Source organism: Mastacembelus armatus, chromosome 21, assembly GCF_900324485.2.
Source record: "Mastacembelus armatus chromosome 21, fMasArm1.2, whole genome shotgun sequence".
NCBI lineage: Eukaryota > Metazoa > Chordata > Actinopteri > Synbranchiformes > Mastacembelidae > Mastacembelus > Mastacembelus armatus.
Genome location: NC_046653.1, coordinates 403,669 through 416,313, shown reverse-complemented (window position 1 = coordinate 416,313; position 12,645 = coordinate 403,669). Strand labels below are relative to the sequence as shown.

The 12,645-nt window shown below is 42.2% G+C and overlaps 1 protein-coding gene across 1 annotated transcript in view; it reads left to right on the top strand.

Annotated features, from left to right (window-relative positions):
• Positions 1-12,645, top strand: part of tmprss3a (transmembrane serine protease 3a) — a 42,539-nt gene that overhangs the window by 26,741 nt on the left and 3,153 nt on the right. The window contains exons 7-10 of the mRNA XM_026295506.1: positions 291-456; positions 1,945-2,114; positions 6,275-6,370; positions 8,503-8,645. Coding sequence (XP_026151291.1) covers positions 291-456; positions 1,945-2,114; positions 6,275-6,370; positions 8,503-8,645 — 575 coding nt within the window. The remainder of the gene's footprint in view (positions 1-290; positions 457-1,944; positions 2,115-6,274; positions 6,371-8,502; positions 8,646-12,645) is intronic.

The following is a 12,645-nucleotide window of genomic DNA, read 5'->3' as shown; positions in this document are numbered from 1 at the left end:
ACAGTAAAACTGTACTGTAACCTGTGTCAAGGAAGAATTACGCTCTGTTCTCTAAGGCATAGTGATGTGGTAGAAGAGCATATATCAAAAAGATCTGTTAAATCTGCAATAAAATACCACTGTAACAGTTCTAGGGTGTTTCTTTTTAGCGGCGATCAGAGAGAAGCCTCTCAGACATAAGATGATTGGTTTTGACTAATATTTACAATAACAAATACCAGTCTCATCCTGGTATATGTGAACTGGCATTGTGAAATTGCTGACTTTTGACCTTTGTGATATGTCTACAGAGTGTGGCTCCAGGACTCAGTACAACACGCGTATTGTTGGAGGTAACATTTCCAAGCCAGGTCAGTTCCCCTGGCAGGTCAGCCTCCGCTTCAATGGTGAACACCTGTGTGGAGGCTCCATCATAACATCACTCTGGATCCTCACTGCAGCACACTGTGTCTATGGGTGAGTAATATAACTTAAGTCTCAGTATGTATGCTAGTGAATAGTGTGCAAGCACCTAAAGGAGATGTGTAATATGACAAGTGTAAATAAAATTACATGAACACCTTTTAGGTGGGTAAAGCTTCCTGTGACTTATTATGACTCAGGAGAAAACTGTCCCTCTCATTTTTCAAAATCCTACTTTTTCCTGTTTTACTGTTTCAGTTTTATTTTCTGAAACCTCTAAACATCTGGTACACAGGGCTGGAAATAGTACTTTCATCTCCTCTGTCAGATCACATTCAACATCTAGCTATAAATAAAAAGTGAAAGTGGTGCAACAGTGGATTAAGCTGCAGGAGGCAGTGCAGTCATTCTTGCAGTTTCAGTCAGTACATCACACTTACAGTGTACTGTTAGTGAGAATCTCATGGATTATTCTATCAAGTTTATAGTGTTTGTGTATGCTTGTTAATCTCTTCTCGTTCCTTTGAGTGCTTTGTTTCTTACTCAACCTGAGTTCCTCTGCCAGAGGTCTGAGAGTTTGAGGGTTCTTTGCAGTGTTTTGACTGCACCTGGCGAGGCATTCTTCTGGACAGAGATTTCCACTGTTGTTCCTGGGTTCTGGAGTCACTCTTCCAGTTTAGAAGGCACAGCTCTGAGTGCTCCTACCACCACTGGGACTACTTTGGCCTTCCCCTGCTCCGATGAAATGCTCGCCACTTGGATGTACTGTTCAGTGTATTCTACTTGATAGTATATCAGGTGGGAGGGCATTGCACAATGTAGGGGCTGCAACAGCAAAAGTGTGATCAACCCATCTCTTACATCTGGACTTTGGAACCTCCAAGAATAATTGACTAGACCTAAGCACCTAAGTGCTCTATGATCCAGTAGGTAATTAGGAGCTATAGGCTGTTGACTGCTTTGAAAACAAAACTATTCTAAAAGACACTGGAAGCCAGTGAAGGGGGTAGGTGATGGGGTAATAAACTGGCATATGGGGATATTATTGTAGCATAATTATTTGTAGAAAAATAACTTTGAGAGCAGCATTTGGGTTTAACCTGTTAAGTTTTGCATCTGTGTTTTTACACTGCTAGACATGAGACAGTTGTTACATGCTGAAATAAATGAAGTTTCAGGCGTGTGTAGTTTTATGGGTTCGTTTTAATCTTTCTTTTGTCCGCATACATCACAGAAGCACTTATTTGCAGCACACACAAAGCTCTGCCTGTGTTCCCTAACTTCACACACAGACCTATTCTTCTGCTTCTCATCCTCACATGCACATTTCTTCAATCAGTTAGATCACTAGAACTTTGTTGAGCATTAATCACAACAGATGAAACAATTTTATGCATTTGCACCAAAAATGCCTTTAAATCAGATTTTATACATTAAACCCATCATGAATTTAGAATAAATAACCATCATAATGAACTATAAAAAATAAAAACAATGGGATACAAATGATGCTTCACTGGTTCTTCTTCTGTACTGTCTCAGGTTTGCAGATCCTTCTATGTGGACAGTCCAGGCTGGGCTGACGGAACAACTGGTCCACGGGGCACAGTCTCTAGCTGTGGAGCAGATCATATACCATGCTCACTACCGGCCAAAAGGACTGGACTACGACATTGCAATGATGAAACTGGCCACGTCACTTACTTTCAATGGTATTGATGTCCTCTTTTAAAAATCCTGCACAATCTCTTTCTTGCCAACTTTCTTACTCGCTTTGCATACAATCATCCATAGTACAAACTATCAGTCTCACTAGTGGAAGGTCAGCAGTTCAATCCTCAGACTGGCAGTATATTATGAAAATGCAGTTTCAGCCTCAGTTCATGTCCGTGCTCCCTGGACATGGAGTGTGTGACTAATGAACGTGCTGTAACAGGTGTGTGACACCTCAACCTACTGTAGAACCAAGGCAGCAGAAAGGTCAGGAGCCAACTAAAGAGAAGGGTGTCGAGCTGACTGGAGACCAAGCACCAGAACTGGCTGTGGAGCCAGCATAGGTGCATAAGGGGGAGGAGGCTGAAAAGCTGATTGACATGTGGGAAAGAGAGCAGCCTGGAGTGATTGCTAGAGAGTTGCCAATGGTTGTGAAGTGGGCTGTGGACCTGGCTAAGGTGTAGGCTGAAGTAAAGATTGAGATGTAGGCTCAAGAGCTGGGGCTTGCTGTGGAGCTGGAGATGAAGCAGGCTGGGGCTCACATACAACATCAACATTGAGAAATCAGAGAGAGGTTTAATAGGTCACCTCATACTGTTTAGCAAAGCAGTTGTAGTTGGGACAAAAGAATTTTAAAATGTATTTGTCCTACATCTTGGCAGAGTGTACCTATGACCAGATGGAAGCAGGTTGTACTCTGCAAACAGAGGGTGACTACGGTCTGATAAAATGGCCTGGGTGACGGTCTGATGGGAACATACTCCTAAGCAGAAGCTCACGGCTCATCACCTACCTGTTCATGTTTCTAACCGATGTTCCCTGCTCAGCGACAAACCTGATGAGAAACCAACTCTGATAATTGGCGATTCCATAGTCAGAAACGTGAAGCTAGAGACGCCAGCGACCATAGTGAAATGTATTCCTGGGGCCAGAGCAGGCGACACTGAGTCAAATCTGAAGCTGCTGGCTAAGGCTAATCGGAAATATGGAAAAATTGTTATTCACGTCAGCAGAAATGACACCCGATTATGCCAATCGGAGATCACTAAAATTAATGTTGAGTCGGTGTGTAACTTTGCTAAATTAATGTCGGACTCCGTAGTTTTCTCTGGACCCCTCCCCAATCTGACCAGTGATGACATGTTTAGCCGCATGTTGTCGTTCAGTCGCTGGCTGTCTAGGTGGTGTCCAGCAAATGATGTGGGCTTCATAGACAATTGGGCCACTTTCTGGGGAAAACCCGGTCTGATAGTGAGAGACGGCATCCATCACATGGTGCTGCTCTCATCTCTAGAAATCTGGCCAAGTTTATTAGCCAACCTAAAGCCTGACAATCCAGAGTGGGGACCGGGACTCAGAGACTAGGTCTAAAACGCCTCTCTGCAGTTTCCTTAGAGCCGTCACTCCCCTCAAACCACATAGAGATTGTGTCTGCCCCTCGAACATATATATCAAATAAATCAGATGTTAACAGAGGAGGAGTTATTCATAAAAACCTAATAAAAATTAAGACCACTCCTCTTATTGAACAGAAAAACAGAACAGTCAGATGTGAATTATTAAATATTAGGTCTCTTTCATAAAAATCTCTGTTAGTAAATGATTTGATAACTGATCACCAAACTGACTTTCTCTGTATTACTGAAACCTGGCTACAGCAGGATGAATATGTCAGTCTGAATGAATCAACACCCCTCAGTCATAAAAATTGTCATGTTCCTCGAAGCACAGGTCGAGGTGGAGGAGTAGCTGCAATCTTCCACTCAAACTTATTATTAAACTTTCATCCTCAGAACAATTATAACTCATTTGAGAGCCTCACTCTGAGCCTCTCACATCCAAACTGGAAAACACAAAAACCAGTTCTACTTGTCATTGTGTACTGTCCACCTGTCCCTTACTCAGAGTTTTTAACTGAATTCCCTGACTTCCTGTCTGATTTAGTGCTTAGATCAGATAAAGTCATTATAGTGGGAGATTTTAACATTCATGTAGATGTTGAAAATAACAGTCTCAGCACTGCATTTAATTCAGTATTAGATTCAATTGGTTTCACTCAAGGTGTTAACAAACCCACCCATTGTTTCAATCACACCTTGATCTTGTTCTGACCTATGGCATCGAAACTGAACATTTTAATAGTTCTTCCCCGAAATCCTATTTTGTCAGATCATTCTTTAATAACGTCTGAATTTAAGATGATGGATCATGCAGCGTTTGGAAGAAAATTCCACTACAGCTGATGTTTATCTGACAAAGCTGTTTGTACTGTCCTCACTGAGGTGTAGAAACATCAGCTAGACAGCGAGCTAAACTCTTACTCGTTGACAAGAAGTGTCCTTAATGTATTTTGAAGCTTTATTTACACTCTCCAAGTCGTACTGAATACAGAGTGAAACTGAAAAGAAACACAATACAGTCCACAATTACCTATCTTGCATCATTAATTGCATTTTAAAACCCAAAGTGACTGATAATAAGAAAATAAACCGGTACGTATTTCCATACGTTATTAGCGTCGTCAGTGTAAAATGCTACATTCTTGTTACTAACGTTATGAACTCTCGTTGTATGGATTAAATTCAAACATATGTAATCAATGCTTTCAAAACAAATCATCTTACGTACAAGCGTTGCCTCTGCAGGAATCCAAGTACGTATATATTATCCTTGATGTTTTACACTCTTTTAAGCATGTTGATCGGACCTTTTTCTATAGTTCTCTTCCTGCTTCCGCTCTTTCCCGCTCGATCGGGTTTCAAAATTAAAGTTCCGTTTAACTCGCTAATTAGATTTTCAAAATAAAGATCGGTATAAATAAAGTACAAACCGGAGGTTCGTCTTATAAAATGAATTTAAATGCCTGAAGGGCAGAACACTGTTAATAAATTAAAGAAAATGATTCCATCTTTATTTACATCTATGCCATGTGCCAACACAGTGGAGGGCAGCTGCCTCAATCCCACTCCCTACCAAATTGATCATATTGTTGACAGTGCTGTAGCCTCACTGCGTGAAACGCTTGACACTGTGGCACCTCTGAAAAAGAAGTCAGTGAATCAGAGGAGATTAGCCACATGGTACAATTTACATATTCGTACCTTAAAGCAGACATCACGAAGGCTGAAAAGGAAGTGGCGTTCCACAAATTTAGAAGAAATTTTTCTAGCCTGGAAAAACAGTTTAACATATAAAAAAGCTCTCCATAAAGCCAGTACTGCATACTATTCATCACTAATAGAGGAAAATAAGAACCACCCCAGGTTTCTTTTCAGCACTGTAGCCAGGCTGACAAAAAGTCAAATAGTAGATAGACAGTCTCAGTGCTGAGACTATTATTTTCAACATCTACATGAATGTTAAAATCTCCCACTATAATAACTTTATCTGATCTAAGCACTAAATCAGACAGAAAGTCAGGGAATTCAGTTAAAAACTCTGAGTAAGGGACAGGTGGACGGTACACAATGACAAGTAGAACTGGTTTTTGTGTTTTCCAGTTTGGATGTGAGAGGCTCAGAGTGAGGCTCTCAAATGAGTAAAATTGTTCTGAGGATGAAAGTTTAATAATAAGTTTGAGTGGAAGATTGTAGCTACTCCTCCACCTCGACCTGTGCTTCGAGGAACATGATAATTTTTATGACTGAGGGAGGTTGATTCATTCAGACTGATATATTCATCCTGCTGTAGCCAGGTTTCAGTAAGATAAAGTAGGTCAATTTGGTGATCAGTTATCAAATCATTTACTAACAGAGATTTAGATGAAAGAGACCTAATATTTAATAGTCCACATTTGACAGTTCTGTTTTTCTGTTCAATAAGAGGAGTGGTCTTAATTTTTATTAAGTTTTTATGAATAACTCCTCTTCTGTTAACTTCTGATTTATTTGATTTATATGTTCGAGGGCCAGACACAGTCTCTATGTGGTTGAGGGGGGCGGCGGCTCTAAGGAAACTGCAGAGAGGCGTTTTAGACTGAGTCTCTGCATCCTGGTCCCCACCCTGGATTGTCAGGCTTTAGGTCGGCTAATAAACTCGGCCAAATTTCTAGAGATGAGAGCTGCACCATTCAAAGTGGGAAATAATATATGTATATACTGTACAATACATTGTGACTGATACTCTGGGAGATATAGTTCATTAAAATTGCTCTCTGCAGGCTTTGTGGAGCCTATCTGCCTGCCTAACCATGGGGAGGAGTTTGAGGAAGGGACCATGTGCTGGATCTCTGGATGGGGTGCAACTGAGGATGAAGGTGAGTTTGAACATGGAAAACTGTCACTCACCCAACTACATTTTGAATTTGAGCTCTATACAGACTTACAGTGGGTACGGAAAGTATTCAGACCCCTTTAAATTTTTCAATCTTTGTGTCATTGCAGCCATTTGCCAAAATCAAAAAAGTTCATTTTATTTCTCATTAATGTACACTCAGCACCCCATCTTGACAGAAAAAAACAGAAATGTAGAAATTTTTGCAAATTTATTAAAAAAGAAAAACTGAAATATCACATGGGTCATAAGTATTCAGAGCCTGTGCTCTGTATTGAGTAGAAGCACCCTTTTGAGCTAGTACAGCCATGAGTCTTCTTGGGAATGATACAACAAGTTTTTCACATCTGGATTTGGGGATCGTCTGCCATTCTTCCTTGAAGATCCTCTCCAGTTCTGTCAGGTTGGATGGTGAACGTTGGTGGACAGCCATTTTCAGGTCTCTCCAGAGATGCTCAATTGGGTTTAGGTCAGGGCTCTGGCTGGGTCAGTCAAGAACGGTCACAGAGTTGTTCCGAAGCTACTCCTTTGTTATTTTAGCTGTGTGCTTATGGTCATTGTCAGGTTTACGCTACACTGACATGGTTCTTTTCCCTGAAGGCAGTGAAACACACGACAACTTTGTACCGAGTATATACTCTGCAAGTGAAAAATAGGCCTCAGTTGCAGATGGAGAGAAGAGACTTTCTTCTCTCCCCCATGCGACCTTGACTCTCCTTCGCCCCCAGCCCCCTTTCACTGAGCAGTCCTTTATTTTTATAGTGAGGAACAAACAAGGCACATGATGCGTGGGTGCAGTGAGAAGTTTCAGCTCATCATTTACACAGGACAAGAAGTTATGTGGTTTATCTGGTAAGATAGACACCTGCTAACACAAACATGGTATTGTCTTCAAATCATGTTACACAATGACAATTGTACTTTTGACCTCATGACCCCAACAGTCATTGTCCTGTTGAAAGGTGAACCTTCGGCCCAGTCTGAGGTCCTGAGCACTCTGGAAGAGGTTTTCTTCCAGGATATCTCTGTACTTGGCCGCATTCATCTTTCCTTCAATTGCAACCAGTCGTCCTGTCCCTGCAGCTGAAAAACACCCCCACAACATGATGCTCCCACCACCATGTTTCACTGTAGGGATTGTATTGGGCAGGTGATGAGCAGTGCCTGGTTTTCTCCACACATACCGCTTAGAATTAACGCCAAAAAGTTCAATCTTGGTCTCATCAGACCAGAGAATCTTATTTCTCATAGTCTGGGAGTCCTTCATGTGTTTTTTGGCAAACTCTATGCGGGCTTTCATGTGTCTTGCACTGAGGAGAGGCCTCCGTTGGGCCACTCTGCCATAAAGCCCCGACTGGTGGAGGGCTGCAGTGATAGTTGACTTTGTGGAACTTTCTTCCATCTCTCTACTGCATCTCTGGAGCTCAGCCACAGTGATCTTTGGGTTCTTCTTTATCTCTCTCTCACCAAGGTTCTTCTCCCACGATTGCTCAGTTTGGCTGGACGGCCAGGTCTAGGAAGAGTTCTGGTCGTCCCAAACTTTTTCCATTTGAGGATTATGGAGGCCACTGTGCTCTTAGGATTCTTGAGTGCTGCAGAAATTCTTTTGTAACCTCAGCCAGATCTGTGCCTTGCCACAATTCTGTCTCTGAGCTCCTTGGGCAGTTCCTTTGACCTCATGATTCTCATTTGCTCTGACATGCACTGTGAGCTGTAAGGTCTTATATAGACAGATGTGTGCCTTTCCTAATCAAGTCCAATCAGTTTAATTAAACACAGCTGGACAGCATGTGAGTTAAATATGAGTGTTACTGCAAAGGGTCTGAATACTTATGACCCATGTGATATTTCAGTTTTTCTTTTTTAATAAATTTGCAAAAATTTCTACATTTCTGTTTTTTTCTGTCAAGATGGGGTGCTGAGTGTACATTAATGAGAAATAAAATGAACTTTTTTGATTTTGGCAAATGGCTGCAATGACACAAAGAGTGAAAAATTTAAAAGGGGTCTGAATACTTTCCGTACCCACTGTATTATACTTACTATAATATAAAAAATGACTTGGGTATGTGTTGTCCTGCCCCTTTGTAACACATGCTGACATGTTATTTCCAGGAGACACGAGTGTGGTTTTGCGCTTTGCCATTGTACCACTTCTGTCGACTAAGACTTGTAACCAGCCAGAGATTTACAAGGGTCTCATCTCCTCCTGGATGATCTGTGCTGGATATCTGGAGGGAGGAATAGACTCATGTCAGGTACAGATGCAACACCAAAGTTCACTGATTTGAAAGCAGCTGAGAAGTCCCTTGCAGTAGAAACTGCTACAACAATACTACTGTATTTGTCTTGTGGATAATGACATGTTAACAGATTACAAATAATAAAGAAAATACAATCAAAAAGTAAAAAACAACCTATTTACAATGCTGAATAAGGAAAAGCAACTAAACATAGTCCAAAATATTAAAGATGTTTACTTTCCTGTAATTATTTGCTCAAAGAGAATAAAAGCTAAGGCCAAATAATAATCTGAATAATTGTGCTGTCAAAGATGATAAGTTTGTACAGGACCAACACCACACAGGACAAAAAGGGTTAATCATGAGACAGTGTCTTACCTTGAAGAACTGAAAGAAATGTTTTTGGATATATGCTTCTTTTTATTATCTCATCAAAGGCTATAGGGACTTTGTTTGAGAGGTTAGTGAAGGAAGAAAAACCCTGTGAGACCCTATGTCTCAAACCCTATCTCAGGCACCTGGTTCAAATTCTGAGTTACTCTATCCACTCACCCAGACGAAGGTGGCCACCCAAACTGAGCCTCGTTCTGCTGGAAGTTTTTTCTTCCATTTGTGGCGTGCGGGGGAGCGATGATGATGAGCACTACGATTTGGACAACGCCACCCCAGGAATCCCACCTGGGGAATCTAACTGGAGAAAAGATATATAAAGGCACACAGATAAGCTCTACAAAATGGGACAATAGACCATGTTCCAGTTCACTGTAAACGGTAAGAGGTCACTAACACATAACCATTAAATTACTTTATTAATAAACAAATTGAGGAAAAGGATAACCCACAATAAGACCCCTTACCCCAAAACACCCTCTCACCCAAATCAATCCCAGGAGCCAAGGCTCGGCCGTGTGGGAATAAAGACCAAAGGGAAGCTGTACTGAAATTAAAAAAAAAACACCCAAAACACAGCAAAAGAATAACTAAATTGTGCACCACAAACCAAGAAGAGGGGAACCACCACCATGGACATCCACCACCTCGACACCAGGGCATTGGCTCCTGTCACACACAAACAAAAATTACTACAAACAAATACAATAACCAAACAAAGCAAATATACAAACAATTAACACATACAATTCACTCCAAATCTCTGTGCAGTACAGAGGACCACCACCATTAAAGTTGCTATAAAGCAAGGATCGAACACAAACTAGTACGAGCTACAAGCCGCAAAACAACCCAGTCCAGTAGTTGCAGCATGAATAATAGTCAGTCCGGCTCGTACACAAAGAAAAGTTAATCTGCCCCGCAGCTCAGGTGCACCACCCACGCTGGGGCTGAAGAGAAACTCCGCAAGAGACCCAGAAGGAACAGGACCACGGCAGAGCGTCCAGCACCCAGAGCAGACACACAAGTGAAGCAGCGGCAGACATAAGGATGGCTATGCAGCCGTAGGGGAGTAGCCTCCATATGCAGCAGCAGTAGTTAATAAAAACAAAGGCAAAACAGCAACTTCACTTCGAACTGAAGGCAGCTCCTATAAGGAAGCAACTCAGGAAACGCTCCAGTAACGCATCAGTAACGAGTGGCGAGTCTGTCCGCGGTTGAATGAAGCGTCGATAAACGCAGAAGCGTACAGTCGGAAGCCAAACAAAAAATGATATAAGGAGGGCACTTTTATAGGATGCCAACTAGCGCGAATGGCCAATGAAATCCGGGCTTTAAGTGACCGGTTAGTCTGCTGCTCATACTGCCACACATAAAAGGGAGTTTTTCCTCTCCACTGTCGCCAAGTGCTGGAGGGATAAATAAGGGATTTGTTGGGTTTCTACATAAAATGCCTGATATGGAGTTTTCACCACCCTCTGGAGCACCTGCTGCTCAGCTTTAGTGCAGCTGGAGAGCCACACTAACAGTCGATCAACACACACTCAATAGCACAGTGGTAAAAGTTTACCATAAGCCTTTTGGGAAGTTTGATTGTTTTTTAGTTTACTCAGGTGGGATAGACGCTGCTGGGCCTGTGCTATGGTTGAGGCTGTGTTTGTACCCGAGGATGTAATGTATTGCTGACTACTTCCTGTGGGGTGACGTGAATTCTGGTGGTGATTAAAAAGAAGGAGAGGCTGCTGAACAAAGGTGAAGAGCTGACGCTGGCCAAAGCAGTTGAAATTCCCCAGCAATTCGAAATGTCACAAATTCAAATGCGAATTGTTAGAGAGGAAGATGCACAGGTGTCACAAGTTTCAACCAGACCTATGTACAACAACCAAAACAAAAAGGAATACAGTCACAAGCAGCAAAACCTCACACAACCAGTGCAAACCATGCTAAATAAAACAAAGAACTGCTCAAAGTGCGGGAAAGACCCAAAACACAAGTGGAATCAAGGTAAATGTCCTGCAAAAGGCTCTATATGTTCAAACTGTCAAAAACCAAATCACTGGGCATCAGTTTGCCGCGGCCGCTCAATAAGTACAGTCAATGTAGAGTCAGCCTTTCCACAGAGTGAAGAAGACATTCTGGACATAAACCTGACAACAGATGATGTTCCAATAGTGACACTGACAGAGGACAAGTGGTTAGCAGACATTGATATCCTGTCACACAAACTGCAGTTTAGAATAGATACAGGGGCATAATGCACTACACTGACTCTGAACTGCTATCAGTCACTAAACCACACGTGGGAGCTGAAAAGCTCCAAAAGAGTGCTCAGGACCTACTCAAACCACAAGATAAAGCCAGTTGCTGCAGTTGACCTTCCACTAAAGTACAAAGAGCGTAAAGGCACAGCAGAGTTTGAAATAGTGGACATTGCACAAGAGAATGTGCTTGGTGGCACAGCAGCTGAGGCCTTAGGCCTAATTGCTAGACTGGACTCACTACAAGACAGCAGTGTAGTAGACAAAGTGGGTACTTTTAAGGACACTATCACAAACCGGAGCCCACCTGCTGGCCTTGAAAACTTTCCGGAACTGACACGCACTACAGGAACACTGCCAGGCAAATATACAATAAAGATTGACCCCAAGGCAAAACCTGTGGTACATGCTGTGCGCAGACAACCAGTAGCACTCAGAGCAAAAATAGTGGAAAAGCTAAATGAGATGGTCAGAGATGGTCATATCACCAAAGTCAACCAACCAACTGAGTGGGTGAGTTCAATGATTGTAGTCACTAACAAGGACAAACTCTGTATATGTATAGATCCAAGTGACCTGAATAATGCTATCAAACGGGAGCATTACCCAATGCGCACAATTGAAGAGGTTGTATCCACTATGCCCAACGCAAAAGTCTTCTCTGTACTAGATGCAAAGTCAGGTTTCCTGCAGATTGAGTTGGATGAAGCATCATCTTTCCTGACAACATTTAATACCCCTATCGGAAGATTTAGATGGCTGAGATTACCCTTTGGCATAAAATGCGCACCAGAGATATTCCAACACATCGACCAAATGCTAGAGGGCATCAGTGGCGCGACTGGCATAATGGATGACATTCTCATTGCAGCACCAACAATGACAGAGCATGACAGAACACTCAGACAAGTTGTGGAGAGAGCTACAAGCTACAATCTGAGGCTAAACTTCAACAAGTGTCACATCCGCCAGTCAGCAGTGCCATACGTGGGGCATCTAATAACAGCTGATGGACTAAAACCAGATCCGGCAAAGACAGAAGCCGTGCGATCCATGCCGAGCTCATACATCAGGCTCACCTGGGAATGGTGAAGAGCAAACAATGTGCACGTGAAGTGTTATATTGGCCAGGTATGAGTGCGGAAATTGAGAACATGATCAGAAGCTGTTGTAAATGTGCTGAGATTCAAAACAGACTTCCCAAACAGCCACTCATGCCAGCGGAAACACCTGAGCTACCATTTGAAGTAGTGGCCTCAGATTTGTTCGACTTTGAGAACAAGCAGTACATTGTACTAGTGGACTATTATTCAAAATACATCGAAGTTGAACTGTTGAAAGATCAGTGCAGCCGCACTACTATTGAG